At 39.4% G+C, this 15,869-nt stretch overlaps 1 protein-coding gene across 2 annotated transcripts in view; it reads left to right on the top strand.

The window, feature by feature from the left end:
* Positions 1-14,533, top strand: part of cdk2 (cyclin-dependent kinase 2) — a 95,284-nt gene extending 80,751 nt beyond the window's left edge. Inside the window, exon 5 of one of the 2 annotated variants that reach the window (XM_052111701.1) lies at positions 13,832-14,533. In XM_052111701.1, the coding sequence (XP_051967661.1) occupies positions 13,832-13,936 (105 nt within the window). In that variant the 3' untranslated portion in view covers positions 13,937-14,533. The remainder of the gene's footprint in view (positions 1-13,831) is intronic. The other variant, XM_052111700.1, reaches the window with a different exon arrangement.
* Positions 14,534-15,869: the final 1,336 nt, after the last annotated feature.

The following is a 15,869-nucleotide window of genomic DNA, read 5'->3' on the forward strand; positions in this document are numbered from 1 at the left end:
ATTAGTAAATTATTATTATTATTACAACGATAAAATTAAATGGAGCACTTTGAGTTTTCAAAGCTTGTATGTGAGAACTATACTTTTTACATACTTTACAAGCCAAAATTCTTGTAAAATTAAAAACATCTGAAACACATCAAGAAACTATATAGACCAGTTGTTCTCAACCTTTTTGAACAAACGCCCCCCTGACCTCTTCATGATCCTCTTAACGCATGATCCTGAAGTTTTTGGTAAAAAAAAAAAAAAACTGAAACAGAAGTTTCTTATTGTATTTAAACTACATGTAAAAGCCTCAAGTTGAGTAATATTGTGTTTGGAAAAAAATGCAAAAACACATGGATTGTTTGAAAGGTATTGCAAATGTATTTAGAAATTCAAACAAATTCAGGCTCACACACATTTTTTTTAAGATGAACCAATCACGTGAACAATAACGTAACTAACCTAAATGGCCAATGAAAAAGCAGCGGTCGTTCAAGCACTCAATTAGGCAATATATACTAGGCTTCAAATTTGAATAGCTTACAAACGGTCATTTGATTTCAAATGACGAACAAAGACGTACAACAGCTCGGCCACCTGAACTGAACCGAAGAAAAACGACGCCAAAAACAGCCACTTTTTTTTTTATTAATTACGGTCATTAGTGTGAGCCCTGAGCACTAATTATGCGCCTAATTATGTATTCCGCGTTATGTACAGAAAAAGCCGGTGAAAGCGCGCCTCTATTTTGCGCTGAAAATTCTCCGCCTCTTAAAAGCATGTGTAACTTAGGAAGCGGCTCTCCTGGCATATCCTCCTGGTGAAGTGGCAGCAGTAATCCGAGCAAGACGAAGACATAGGCTAAGGAGAAGAGCTGAAAAGATTTTTGCGCAGGCCGCCTGTTGAGTACCTCTGAGTAACGCCCCCCATTTGTGCCTGAGCGCCCCCCTCTCTGCTGCCTCATTCACACCGCCCCCCAACACTGTCCAAACGCCCCCTAGGGGGACTCAGGGGGACTTCCGTTGAGAAACGCTGATATAGACATTACTTTTTTTGCACGACTCGAGTAACAATATTGTCCCATAGACCTACACATGATTATTTTGTTTGCAGTCGCATCATCAATTGTGCTCTTTCTTTCCCCCTCTCACACATACAGTATATATACACAGTTGAAGTCGGATGTTTACATACACCTTAGCCAAATGCATTTTAACTCGTAGTTTATTAATTCCCTGTCTTAGGTCAGTTAGGATCACTACTTTTATTTTAAGAATGTGAAATGACAATAATAGTAGAGAATTATTTATTCCAGCTTTTTTTTTTTTTTTTTTACTTTTATCACATTCCCAGAGGGTCAGAATTTTACATTTGCTTTGTTAGTATTTGGTAGTGTTGCTTTTAAATTATTTTACTTGGGTCAAATGTTTTGGGTAGCCTTCCACAAGCTTCTCACAATCAGTTGCTGGAATTTTGGCCAATTTCTCCAGACAGAACTGGTGTAACGGAGTCAGATTTTAGGCCTTCTTGCTCGCACATGCTTTTTCAGTTCTGCCTACAAATTCAAGTGCAAATCAGATTGAGATCAGGGCTTTGTGTTAGCCACTCCAATACCTTGACTTTGTTGTCTGTAAGCCATTTTGCCACAAGTTTGGAGGTATGCTTGGGGTCATTGTCCATTTGGAAGACCCATTGCGACCGAGCTTTAAGTTCCTGGCTGATGTGTTGAGGTATGTTGCTTCAATATATTCACATCATTTTCCTCCATGATTCCATCTATCTTGAAAAGTACACCAGTCCCTCCTGCAGCAAAGCACCCTCACAACATGATGATGCCACCACCATGCTTCACAGTTGGGATTGTGTTCTTCAGCTTGCAATCCTCACCTTTTTCCTCCAAATATAACTATGGTCATTATGGCCAAACAGTTCCATTTTTGTTTCAATAGACCGGAGGACATTTCCCCAAAAATTTTGATCTTTGTCCCCATGTGCACTTGCAAACTGCAGTCTGGCTTTTTCTTAAGCCGTTTTGGAGCAGTGGCTTTTTCTTGCTGAGCAGCTTTCAGGTTATGTCGATATAGGACTCATTTACAGTAGACACTTGTCAACCTTTGCAAGATGCTGTTTCCTCCAGCATCTTCACAAGGTCCTTTGCTTGTTCTTCGGTTGATTTGCACTTTTCACACCAAACTACGCTCATCTCTTGGAGACAGAATGCTTCTCCTTCCTGAGCAGTATGATGGCTGCGTGTTCCCATGGAGTTTATACTTGCTTACATTTGTTTGTACAGATGACGTGGTACATTCAGGCATTTTGAAATTATTCTGAAGATGAACCAGACTTGTGGAGGTCCACAATTTATTTTCTGAGGTCTTGGCTGATTTCTTTTGATTTTCCCATGACGTTAAGCAAAGAGGCACTGAGTTAAAAAGGTCCACAGGTACACCTCCAATTCAGTACACCTCCTTTCAGAAGTCAATTGGCAAATTGTATAAAGGCTTGAAATCAATTTCTGGAATTTTCCAAACTTCTTAATGGCACAGTTAACTAGGTGTATGTAAAGTTCTGACCAACTGGAATTGTGATGGTCAATTAAAAGTGAAACAATCTGTCTGTAAACTATTGTTTTAATAATTGCTTGTCATGCACATAGTAGATGTCCTAAACGACTTGCCAAAACTGTAGTTTGCTAATATTAAATCTGTGGAGTGGTTAAAAAATGAGTTTAAATTACTTTAACCGTATATACACCGGTTAGCCACAACATTAAAACCACCTGCCTAATATTGTGTAGGTCCCCCTCGTGCCACCAAAACAGTGCCAACCCACATCTCTGAATAGTATTCTGAGATTAAATTCTTCTCACCACAATTGTACAGAGCGGTTATCTGAGTTACCGTAGACTTTTGTCTGTTTGAACCAGTCGGGCCATTATAGAAATACTCAAATACACAAACCAGCCTGTCTAGTACCAACAATCATATATGCGATTTTCTAATCAGCCAATCGTGTGGCAGCTGTGCATAAAATCATTCAGATACAGGTCAGGAGCAGCAGTGAATATTCACAACAACCATCAGAATGAGGAAAAATGTGATCTCCGTGATTTGGACATTGGCATAATTGTTGGTACCAGATGGGCTGGTTTGAGTATTTCTGTAATAGCTGATCTCCTGGGATTTTCACACACCACAGTCTCTAGAATTTATTCCGAATGGTGCCAAAAACATCCAGTGAGTGTCAGTTCTGTGTATGGAAATGCCTTGTTGATGAGGGAGGTCAACAGAGAATGGCCAGACTGGTTTGAACTTCCAAAGTCTACGGTAATTCAAATAACCGTTCTGTAAAATTGTGGTGAGAAGAATAGCATCTCAGAATTTTGGTATTGGAGCAACCCTACTTTGTAGCCAGTGGAGATTTAGCGAACTACTCTGGTCACTAGAAAGCAAGCTACACATTATCTGCAAATGGCAACAGGAGTTCACTTTGTCATCTTGGTTATCTCTTATCTAGTTGTCTCAGTGTTATCTCTGTTTTCAAAAAACAGTTTGGGAATTCGAGCAGACCTGTCACAACTTACCTTTTATCTTGCTGAATTGAATGCAATGATTGTCTCCCGAATGAGCGGACATGTTGTCCGTGGCAGTTTCGCTGCCACTTTTCTCCCACATGTTTTAGACTACACAAATGGAAACCATCTCCAACCAACAATCCCTCTGCATTTTCATGGAACCCAAAATACTTCCACTCTACTGAATTAACTGTGGTAGTAGTTAATTTTTTTTTATAATTTTTTCTAAATAACATTTATAATAACTAAACACTACATGGTAAATGGTAAATTGTCTGCACTTTTTAACCTTAACGGTATTCAAAGTGCTTTACACTGTGACTCATTCACCCATTCACACACACATTCATACACCAATGGCGGCAGAGTTGCCATGCAAGGTGCTAGCCTGCCATTGGGAGGAACTTGGGGTTCAGTGTCTTGCCCAAGGACACTTCGGCATGTGGAGTCGTGTGGGCTGGGATTCGAACCACCAACCCTGCGATTTAGTGGCCGACCCGCTCTACCAACTGAGCCCCAGATACATATATTGTAGCCAGTGACACACTGGCTGATAAATTACCAAAACCACCAGCAGTAATAGGAAAGAATAAACAAACAATATATATATTTAGTAATTATGATGTTGCTATGAAGTTGTGAAAGTTGTTAAAACTAGTGTGGATTAAGTGCACTGAGCTTTGGTATGTTTTAGATATGGGACAGTTTTGAACATTTACGTCATGTCATGTGCACGTGCATTCAAGTGGCCAAGACTGCAAGTGTGTGTATTGGGACAGGGCCTATCTCTCAAAATGATGGACATCATTTTCAAAATGTGGAAATGAGCGGAATAAATTTAGGTTAACAAATTTAGGTTAACATAGTCTACCTGGCTAATTTGTACCCAATGTTAACCAATCTGGTGTCTTTCAGAAGGACACATGGATGCTAAGCACAGCCATTTAACAGGACATATTCAACAATTAAATAGGCTAAATATCTATAACATCATATCCCACAAAACTACTAAAGAAATTTTAAAAAAAGGGAGGCCTGGTTATGCTGACTACCACCCCTGGAGTCACGAGTTCGAATACAGGGCATGCTGAGTGACTCCAGTCAGGTCTCCTAAGCAACCAAATTGGTGTGGTTGCTAGGGAGGGTAGAGTCACATGGGGTAACCACCTCGTGGTTGCTGTAATGTGGTTTACTCTTGGTGGGGCTTGTGGTGAGTTGTGCGTGGATGCCGCGGAGAATAGCCTCCACACGTGCCATGTTTTCACTGTAACACGCTCAACAAGCCATGTGACTATGATGAGATTGACTATCTCTGACACAGAGGCAAATTGAGTCACTATGCCAGTATGAGGACTTGGAGTGCATTGGGAATTGGGCATTCCAAATTGGGGAGAAAAAGAGGGGAAAAAAAAAAAAGTGAAGTCATTTTTATTTGTATAGCGCCTTTCACAACACACATCGTTTCAAAGCAGCTTCACAGAAGATCAGTCATTAACAGAACATAACAACTGTAATATCTATAATGTCTGTCATCATTGTGTAGTTTGATAAGTAAAAATAATCACTTTATTTGTTTAAAAATAATTAAATAACAATTGTATTTATAACCCCAGTGAGCAAGCTGAAGATGACTGGTAAGGAACACAAAATCCACAAGATGTTGGTTAATGGAGAAAAATAACCTTGGGACAAAACCAGGCTCACTGTGGAGGACAGTTCCCCTCTGGCTAACATCATGAATATAATGACAATATTACTTCTGTATAGTGCAAGTCATGGTTTAAAATCATTCAACTAAGTGTTAAGGGTCAGTGTTTAAACAATGATTTTGTATGAACTAAGATTAATGACTAATGTCTTTTGAAGTCCATCCTTAACAGCAGAAGTTCACATAGATGCAATTGTCCTTGTTAGTTGGCTGATGAAGACTTTTGTTGGCAATTCATTGATAGTCTATGTATTCTAATGCAAGAGTGTAGTCCATCATTAGAACGTGGTGATGCAGGCAGAGATAATTTCGGTGAGGTCTATCTTAAGTCCAAGGTTCAGGCAATGGAAAATTAAGTATCCAATGTCTTTGGAGTTGGCATCAGTGCATCCTCTGAAGTCCATCGTAATAGACTGAAGTGATGTTTGGCTGGCACCGGCTGCTATTAGTCATCACACAGCAACACGAAGCAGGAATTGAGCTGGATCCAGCCGGTTCTGGTGACCTCCGTATTGGAGTCCTGAGGTCGAGACAGGGAAACAAATAAAATTATGTTAGCATAGATGCTATTTCAATTTATTGCAGATTTATAGATCATGATCACTGTTTCTGGTTCCGGCAGACCTAACGCAGCTTAATTGTGTGTTGCAGGATGAATTGGGTGTATGCCTGGCTAAATAGATGAGTCTTTAGTCTAGACTTAAACTGAGTTTGTCTGCATCTCGAACAGTGTACGGGAGACTATTCCATAGTTTAGGAGCCAAATATGAAAAGAATCAACCTCCTTTTTGATATTCTAGGAACTAGGAACTTTTTGGAATCATAATGAACGTGATGGAATATAGCGTGACAGAAGGCCACTTAAGTACTGTGGAGCTAGACCATTCATAGCTTTGTACGTAGTTAACCGAATTTTGAAATGAATATGAAATTTAACAGGTAGCCAATGTAATGATGATAAAATGGGGCTAATATGATCATATTTCTTGGTTCTCGTCAGCACTCTGGCTGCTGCATTTTGAACCAATTGAAGTTAATTGATCTTGCTGGCCATCCGCCCAGTAATGCATTACAATAATCTAGTCTTGACATCATGAACGCATGAATTTGTTTTTCAGCATCAGCAACAGAGCATGTGTCGTAATTTAGCAATATTTCTTAGGTGGAAGAATACTGTTCTACAAACATTGGTAATTTGATTTTCAAATATAACACCTAAGTTGTTCTTCGCTGTTGAAGATGATGTAACTGTACATCCATCGAGAGTCAGATTATATTTTAGTGACTTATTTTTAGCGTTTTTTTTTTTTTTTTTTTGGTCCAACAATTAGTACCTCTGATTTGCCAATCTTTTATTTCATAGATACACTGCTAATTTGGCGAATTGTGAAATTATATCAGGTTTTGAAGAAATATAAAGTTGGGTATCGTCAGCATAACAGTGGAAACTTATTCCATGATTCCTGATAATATCTCCCAGGGGGAAGCATAAACATGGAGAAAAGCAGAGGCCCTAGAACTGATCCCTGTAGCTCTCCATACTTTTGTTAGGTTTGGCAATTCCTCGTTTACATAGACAAAGTGGTAGCTGTCTGTTAATAGAACCTAAACCATTCTAATGCAACTCCACAAAGGCCAAAATAATTCTCTAGCCTATTCAAGAGAATGTCGTGATCTATCGTGTCGAATGCAGCATTAAGATCTAGAAGCACTAGAAGAGAAATACAGCCACGATCAGATGATAAGAGCAAGTCATTTGTAACTCATAAGTGCATTCTCTGTACTGTGAGGCCTAAATCCTGGCTGAAATTGTTCATGTATACTATTTCTCTGTAGAAATGAACATATATGGGAGGATACTACTTTTTCTAGTATTTTCGACATAAATGGGAGATTTGAAATCGGTCTATAATTAGCCAGTTCTCCAAGATCAAGTTGTGGCTTAAGCGGTTTGATAACTGCCATTTTAAGTTTCTTGGGACGTGTCCTAAGGATAGCAATGAGTTAATAATATTAAAAAGAGGTTCTGAGATTACAGGAGATACCTCTTTTAAGAGCTTAGTTGGTATTGGATCTAACAAACATGCCTTGTTGATGAGGGAGGTCAACAGAGAATGGCCAGACTGGTTTGAACTTCCAAAGTCTACGGTAATTCAAATAACCGTTCTGTAAAATTGTGGTGAGAAGAATAGCATCTCAGAATTTTGGTATTGGAGCAACCCTACTTTGTAGCCAGTGGAGATTTAGCGAACTACTCTGGTCACTAGAAAGCAAGCTACACATTATCTGCAAATGGCAACAGGAGTTCACTTTGTCATCTTGGTTATCTCTTATCTAGTTGTCTCAGTGTTATCTCTGTTTTCAAAAAACAGTTTGGGAATTCGAGCAGACCTGTCACAACTTACCTTTTATCTTGCTGAATTGAATGCAATGATTGTCTCCCGAGTGAGCGGACATGTTGTCCGCTCATACGCATTTCCAAACACATCTGTGCACATGGTCGCCATGGAGATCTGATGTAAACAATACTACAGCTCAAGAAAACTGAGGTGATCTTCCTGTTTGAGGTATGTATTATTACATATTACTATAATATCTGGAATTGTGTCTTTGTATACTTATTTATCATAAGTCATATTTATAGGTATTTGGTGCTCATTACATCTAGCTAAAGTTACCTAGGAACAGTTTTCTAACCACAGTTAGCTATCTATGTTAGCTAAGCTATTAAGCTTAACATCAACAATATTCTAGAGTGGACAATGTCATATTCAGAGTATAGATGTCTCATGTTTATTGAGAGTAGCATTGTAGTTGTTACAGTAAATTAACATTTTAAATACATGTATATTTGCAAGCACAGCTAGCTACTCTGGTAGTGATGTAACGGTAAGTTATGATGAAGTTAGACTTTGTACAGCTAAAATTTGAGGCTTATGCAAGAATGGTTTATCATAATTGAGTGATATTAAGTATAGTAAGATATGATTTTAAACACTTTCCTTGAGCTTGTATCCTTTTCATTTGCAGGCACTGCACAACACAGCCCACCCCAGGATCCAGCTCTCCTAAGATGCTGCCTTCACCAACTGGTCCCTGCCAGAATAGCAGTCGCAGCCTGGTCTTTGGTCTGGGCCCCAGCATCACCAGTGAGGATGGCATCATCACCGGCGCCAAACTGCCAACTGGTCGTCAGATCTTACGCTGCATGCTTGCCATGAAACCTGGTGCAAATGGAGCATTGTCGCAGTTCGAGGCAGCCAAGGTTGTCCTGGAGCAGGTGCGGCCATTTTACAAGAAAGCCGACATCCCAGTGGTGAGTGACAAGCGTGCGTGCCACAAGGTGGTAGACTTAGTCAATGCTAACAACAAGCTGCGGAAAATCTCCCAGGCCAAGCGCTCCAGTGAGACTACAGCGAAACAATTGGACTTGATGCCACATTTCCGCTGTGGCCTCCAAATGTTGAAAAGCTGATTGATAACCCAGAAGACCTAGCTTTCTTGGCCAGCATGAAGACTGACAGAGTGGCCACATTTGGTGTATTGGACAAAAAGCTGCAGCTCAAGGTGAATCGTCGAGAGGAGCGTCAAGCTGCCGCAGCAGCCAGGCAGTCCCGCTGTGAAAAGGAGCTGGAGGAGATGACTGCAATGTCCAGCTTGGAGTCGGAGAGTGATGGGGAGTCAGAGGAGGATACCAACACAGTCTATCAACCATCTGAGGGCGAACCATCCCACAAGCATAAGAAGACTGGAACAAACGTCTTCATTCCACATGACATCCTTAGCCGACCAAGTGTCGTGTCACTGGCTACAAGGTTGAAGATGTCACCAATGCAACAGGCTGCCTTCACACGTGGCCTTGTTGCAGAGTCAGGCGGTGAATGTACACATCTCTCTGCATCTTACGCAACAGCTGACCGAGCAAGACGCCAAGTGCTGGAGACAATCAGTGAGGAACAGCACAAGCAGTGGACACCACCTCCATTGTGCACCCTACACTGGGACAGCAAGTTAACTCCGATGCTCAGCAATGTGTGCCAGTTGGAGGAGCGTCTTACAGTAGTGGTTGGAGATGCAGAGGCTGAAACTGCTTGGTGTCCCGCGTATAAGAAGCAGACCAATGAAGCATTTGGAGTGATCATTGCCCGGTTGGCATGCAAGTTGCTGCAGGACTGGTGCTGCGCTGACCAGGTTGTCAACATGGCATTTGACACCACTGCGTCAAACACCGGCCATCTCACAGCAGCCTGCATTGCCATACAGCTCTCACTGGGCCGACCACTGCTTTGGTCTGGGTGCCGGCACCACATTGGTGAGGTCCTCCTGAACCAGGTTTTCACAGACCTGAAGGTGGAGTCATCACGCTCACCAGAGGTTACCTTGTTCACACGTGCGTTCAAAAAAAGTGAGGTCAATATATGTGCAATGAATGTGGTCAATGACTGTGCTGAGCGTGGCGTCAAGCTCACATCCGACTTCGTCGCAGTGGCAAGGAAGGAGCAGCACCTGCAGAATGTGCTGCAGGCAGTTGAACATGACCGCAACCAACAGCCTAACCTTCGCCGCTGCAAACGCAAGCTAATCCCTGAATAGGACCGTTACTCTTGGGTGGCGGGTGGGGAAACATATCTGGGGGGAGACGCACTGGCTAGGTTCAGAGTTCAGGTTCAATTTCCTCTCTCTGTCTCCCTGGTGATGTTGCTCAGTGGAGCAGAATCTGGCACAGACTGAGCAATTAAGTTTGAAGTTTAGTTAGTGTCAGCTCTTACCATTAGGCCCTGTTAGTTGCCGGTGAGTTAGCCACTAGAGAGGGTTTGTTCTTTTAAGTGTGTCAGTATCGCCCCTTGTGTTTAACAATAAAGTCATTAAACTTTATATGTGTGTCCGACATCTATCACTGCTGCACAAAAATCAGGGTAAGGCCACGTGAACGTTCCATTGACCTCCATTCATTTTGTCTATAGGACAAATTAATGGAAAATCTTGAAAGTTGAATTCTGAGAAATGCCCAAGTTGCCCAAAGGGCAAACAAACAACTTTTACTTTGATAACCCTATAGAACATGTTACTGTATAAAAGTTCACTGTACTCAACATTTCCAGGTCATCCGTTTGGCAATTAGACTAAAAATTGCACATTTTTCAAAATTTCGCAAAAGTTCATGTGTTAGGTGGCACCCCTAAATCTCAATGGAATTCCTCAAAACTTTGCAAAAGTCATTTTTATGTTAATTGGAACAAAATGCAATGCCAGCCAAATTGATATTTTGAAATTAAAATTTCCCATTCAAATTTGGTGCACAGCCATTTTCGGATCTCTCCAGAGATGTTCAATCTGGTTCAAGTCTGGGCTCTGGCTGGACATTCACAGAGTTGTCGCTTAGCCACTCCTTTGTTATCTTGGCTGTGTCCTTAGGATCGTTGTCCTGTTGAACCTTCGCCCCAGTCTGAGATTCAGAGCACTCTGGAGCAGGTTTTCATCAAGGATGTCTCTGTACATTGCTGCATTCATCTTTTCCTCAATTCTGACTAGTCTCCCAGTTCCTGCTTCTGAAAAACATCCCCACAGCATGATGCTGCCACCACCATGCTTCACTGTAGGGATGGTGTGTGTATGTATATATATATATATATATATATATATATATATATATATATATATATATATATATATATATATACATACATATATATACATATATATATATATATATATATATATATATATATATATATATATATATATATACATATACATATACATACATACTGTAGGTGATGAGCAGTGCCTGGTTTCCTCCAGACATGACGCTTGGTATTCAGGCAAAAGATTTCAATCTTTGTTTCATCAGACCTTACATAGACAGGTGTGTGCCTTTACAAATCATGTCCAATCAACTGAATTTACCACAGGTGGACTCCAATCAAGTTGTAGAAACATCTCAAGGATGATCAGTGGATGCACCTGACCTCAATTTTGAGTGTCATGGTAAAGGCTGTGAATACTTATGTATATGTCATTTTTTAAACTTTATACATTTGCAAAGATTTCAAACTAACTACTTTCACATTGTCATTATGGTGTATTGTTTGAAGAATTTTTAGGAAAATAATGAATTTAATCAATTTTGGAATTAGGTTGTAACATAACAAAATGTGGAAAAAAGCGCTGTGAATTCGTTCAACATGCACTGTATAGCTGACGGTGTCATATTAAGCATTATTAGTTCAGAAGACTTAAATGTATATCCTGTCCTCTGTGTAACACCAAAAACGTTATTGTAAATTGTTGCAACATCTCCTCGACCCTTCAGATGAGGCTCATGTTTATAACAATAACGTGGGGGAGTAGATTCATTTAAACTAATATATTAATTCGGTTTAAGCAAGGTTTCAGTCAAACGGAGCGCATCCAAACTATAATCTGTAATTATTTAATTTACAATTAATGCTTTGGTAGATAGACATCTAATGTTTAGTTGCCCTATCTTTATATGATGTTTATCTTTAATTTGTTTGTTTTGTTCAATTTTGACCTAAATAAAAAAAAATCTAAATTATTTTGTGAGTGTTTGGTAGTTTGGGGAACACATAGTCCCTAAATGATATCTAGGTGATATAGTCTCTTTGTGTTGCACTTGTGTGACATCTCAAGGCAACTAGCAGATGTTCGGATTAACCAGTTTGTCTGCTTCTTGACCTGGGCCCTAGTTAGTCAAATACTATCATTATTAATACTATGAGCCAAATTACTAGAGGAGAGTGGCACCTTCCCTGGAGGGATGGAGTCAGTCTCTCTTTAGCAGGTCAGGTCTACCCCATAGACTCTTCCAGTTGTCTATAAATTCTATGCTATTCTCAGGACACCACTCAGACACCCAGCCGTTCAGTGACACTAATCTACTTTAAACCTCATCACCATGATGAGCAGGGAGGGCACCAGAGCTTATTACAATGTCTGACATTGTTTTTGCAAATTCACACATCTCTTTTTCATTATCTTTACTGATCTCCGATTGTTGAAGCCAGACATCGTTAGTGCCGACATAAATAACAATTTTAGAAAATGTACTTTGCATTGAGCCTTGATTTTTGCTGCACAGTTACACTGGACTCTGCGGCTCTGGGTGTAGAAATCAAAATTAATCAGGAGATAATAGAAAATAAACAAAAGCAAATAAAAAATGCAAGTTGAGCCTACAATACACTACAATCTGCATAAACACAAATCAACTAAAAAGAATTAATAAATAAACTGCATTGCTTTTGCGCGCGGCGTGTGTGTGTGTGTGTGTATGTATGTATGTGTGTGTATATATATATATATATATATATATATATATAGGGAGTACAACATTAACTGGTCAGGACCACGATCTCTGATAAACATAAGAAAATGCACATGACTGCCCGCCGTTTTCGTTGAACCAACAATTTACCTAATTCGAAATTGCATCGCCACAACAGTGGAAGTTGAGAATTAGGCTACAACGTGCTGTACAACACTCAGCATTTCTTATACAAGAATGTATTAGCAAAGGAAAAGGTGTGGGATACAGTTGCTTCAGTAGATTTGTGAAGATTTTAAGTTTGTTTTAATTTATTGTAATGTCTGTCATGCCTTTTTGTCTTACAATATTGTTTACCTAACAGTTTTTACAGTTATATGAAAGAAAAAAATGCTGTTGTTTTAATATTATATTTCATAATCATAATTTATGGGCTGTCGGGCTGGATACAAACTCTTGACGGAGGAACACAGTTTTTGTTCTCAAGAACCCAATACTGTGTGGGTTATTGCCATGGTCTGTCTGTAATTTATTTATCATTGTGGTCGTGTAAATGTTGTTCAGTTCATGTACAAACAACTTCATGAAGACCAAATTTGGTATATTTATCAATTACCCCCTCTCAAAAAAATTCTTATGGCCTTATTTAATCAAATGTTTAGTGTAAGAGCCTAGAAATAACTATTCTCTGCACAGAGCCACAGCTGTGATCAGAGAAGAGACAGCCAATGTGAAATCCCAACCCTACTTCAATGCATATGCCACGCTCATGAAGGGTATTGTGAAACCGGTGTTATTGTCCGTTCGACTACTGAATGTGTGAATGTGCAACGATGTGCTGCAATGTATTGTGTATTAAATGGAAAAACAGAGTTGGGAATTGGTCTGTGCAGTCCATTTCTTATTCTTCATTTCCAGTCGCCAGTCATACACACATACATCAAAGTATGCATTGACGCACAAGTGAGTGTGGACATTTACGCCAAGTAATTTTTTTTTAATAAATCCTGATGTAGGTTTTGGAATATGCGTATGCATCTTTCAATGACTGTTTCAGTGTTATGCAATGTTTATAATCAGGCACCAGATGTTGAGGTCACATGCTATAAACTGCATATCTTTCATTTTTACTGTCTTCATTCTGTGCTTATGCTTATATCTATCATTTACTGAAGGATTCATGAGCAAATGGAGATGTCTCTACCTGAGAACGTTATATAATTTAATTAGAAGTTTTACATTTTCAAACGTCTAACTTGTCATTTTTCCACAGCAAATGCTAAACTATGATCCCAACAAGAGAATCTCAGCCAAGAATGCACTTCTTCATCGCTTCTTCCGTGACGTCACCATGCCAGTGCCCCATTTACGCCTGTGAGATACCATCCGTGAGTGTTTCGACACCCCAGGACTGAGTGTTGGGTCCACCTTTTTCTGAGAATTAATCAGTTGCTAAGTTGTTCTTCAGTTTTATAATCGATGAGCTGTTGTACCTTTCCTCAAGTCTTTCTGGTTTGTTTTTAATCTATCCGCTGTAAAATTGTCATGTTATTGAAATACTGTAGTGCTAGTAGTAAGCATTTAATTAACTTTGACATTGTTTTCCCAAAATTATCTGGAGGAATGTAGATGTGCATTATAGAATATTTTCACTTATAGAAGATTGTATTTCTCAAGTCATTCTTGTTTGGAGAACACATCCCTTGGTTAGACAGAGTTAAATTTGTTTAATTGTCTTGGTCAAATCCCATGATTCATAAAATATGGAATTCTCTGTTTACCAGCCTTATGTATGTAATATTATTTTCGACAGCCAAACTCTTTCCTTTTCCAAGTACTAATGAATGTTTTTAAACCTAAGGTGTTTTGACAGTTTTTACAAATTTGAAGAACCTTACTGTGAAATATTATAATTTTTTTTCATAAACTAGTTTTTTCTACAACTTCCATTGAATTCAAGTCATGTATCATGTTTGGGAATTATTGCTTCCTCATTCTATTCTTTGAACTAACTTCTAGGGAAAACAGCTAGTCAGTTGAGATTGTTCAGCTTTCACATGGAGCCCGTCAAGTCCATTTTATTTGTATAGCACCTTTCACAACACACGTCGTTTCAAAGCAGCTTTAAAGAAGATTATGCATTAACAGAAGATAAAACTGTAATGTTTATAATGTCGATGAGTCATCATTGTATAATTAGATAAAATAAAATTTTGAATCTTGTTTAAAAATAAGTAATTAAATAAGTAATTAAATAATAATTGTATGTAGAACCCCAGTGAGCAAGCAGAAGGCGACTGTGGCAAGGAACACAAAACTCCATAAGATGATGGTTAATGGGAGAAACCAGACTCACTGTGGGGGCCAGTTCCCCTCTGGCTAACGTTATGAATATAATGCCAATATTACTTATGCATAGTGCAAGTCATGGTTTAAAATTATTTAACTAAGTGGTAAGGGACAGTGTTTAAACCTTGATTTTATATGAACTGTAAGATTAATGACCAATCACTTTGAAGTTCATCCTGGATTAACTGCAGAAGTTAACATGGATGCAATTGTCCTTGTTAATTGGCTGATGAAGGCTTTTGTTTGCAATTGATAGTCTATGTATTCCATTTCAAGAGCATAGTCCATCAATAGACCGAGGTGATGCAGGCAGAGATCGGTGAGGTGCATCGCAGTTCAACCTGGCTGGTGAGGTTCGGTGTGGTCCATCCTAAATCCAAGTTTCAGACAATGGCATATGAAGTATCCCATGTTTTATGGTTGGAGTTCGCATCAGTTCATCCTCTGAAGTCCATCATAATAGACAGAAGTGATGTTTCGCTGGCACAGGCAGCATTTAGTCATCACAGGGACACGTAGCAGTTGAGTCCAACACGAAGCAGGAATGGAGCTGATCCAACCGGTTCTGATGACCTCAGGATAGCAGTCCCGAGGTTGAGAGAGGGAAACAAATAAAATAATATAAGCATAGATGTAATGCAATTTATTGCAGAGTTATCATGATCAAAGTTTCTGGTTCCGGCAGACTAAACTAAAGCGGCCTAATTGTGGGTTGAAGGATAAATTAGGTGTATGCCTGGCTAAATAGATGAGTCTTTAGTCTAGACTTAAACTGAGGGAGTGTGTCTGCATCTCAAACAGTGTTAGGGAGACTATTCCTTAGTTTAGAAGCCAAATATGAAAAGGATCTACCTCTTTTGTGGATTTTGATATTCTAAGAAATATTAACAGGCCAGAATTTTGAGATCGTAATGAATGTGATGGAATATAGCGTGATGGGTCACCTTAAGGACTGCGGGCCT

This window comes from Xyrauchen texanus, chromosome 39, assembly GCF_025860055.1.
Source record: "Xyrauchen texanus isolate HMW12.3.18 chromosome 39, RBS_HiC_50CHRs, whole genome shotgun sequence".
Lineage (NCBI taxonomy): Eukaryota > Metazoa > Chordata > Actinopteri > Cypriniformes > Catostomidae > Xyrauchen > Xyrauchen texanus.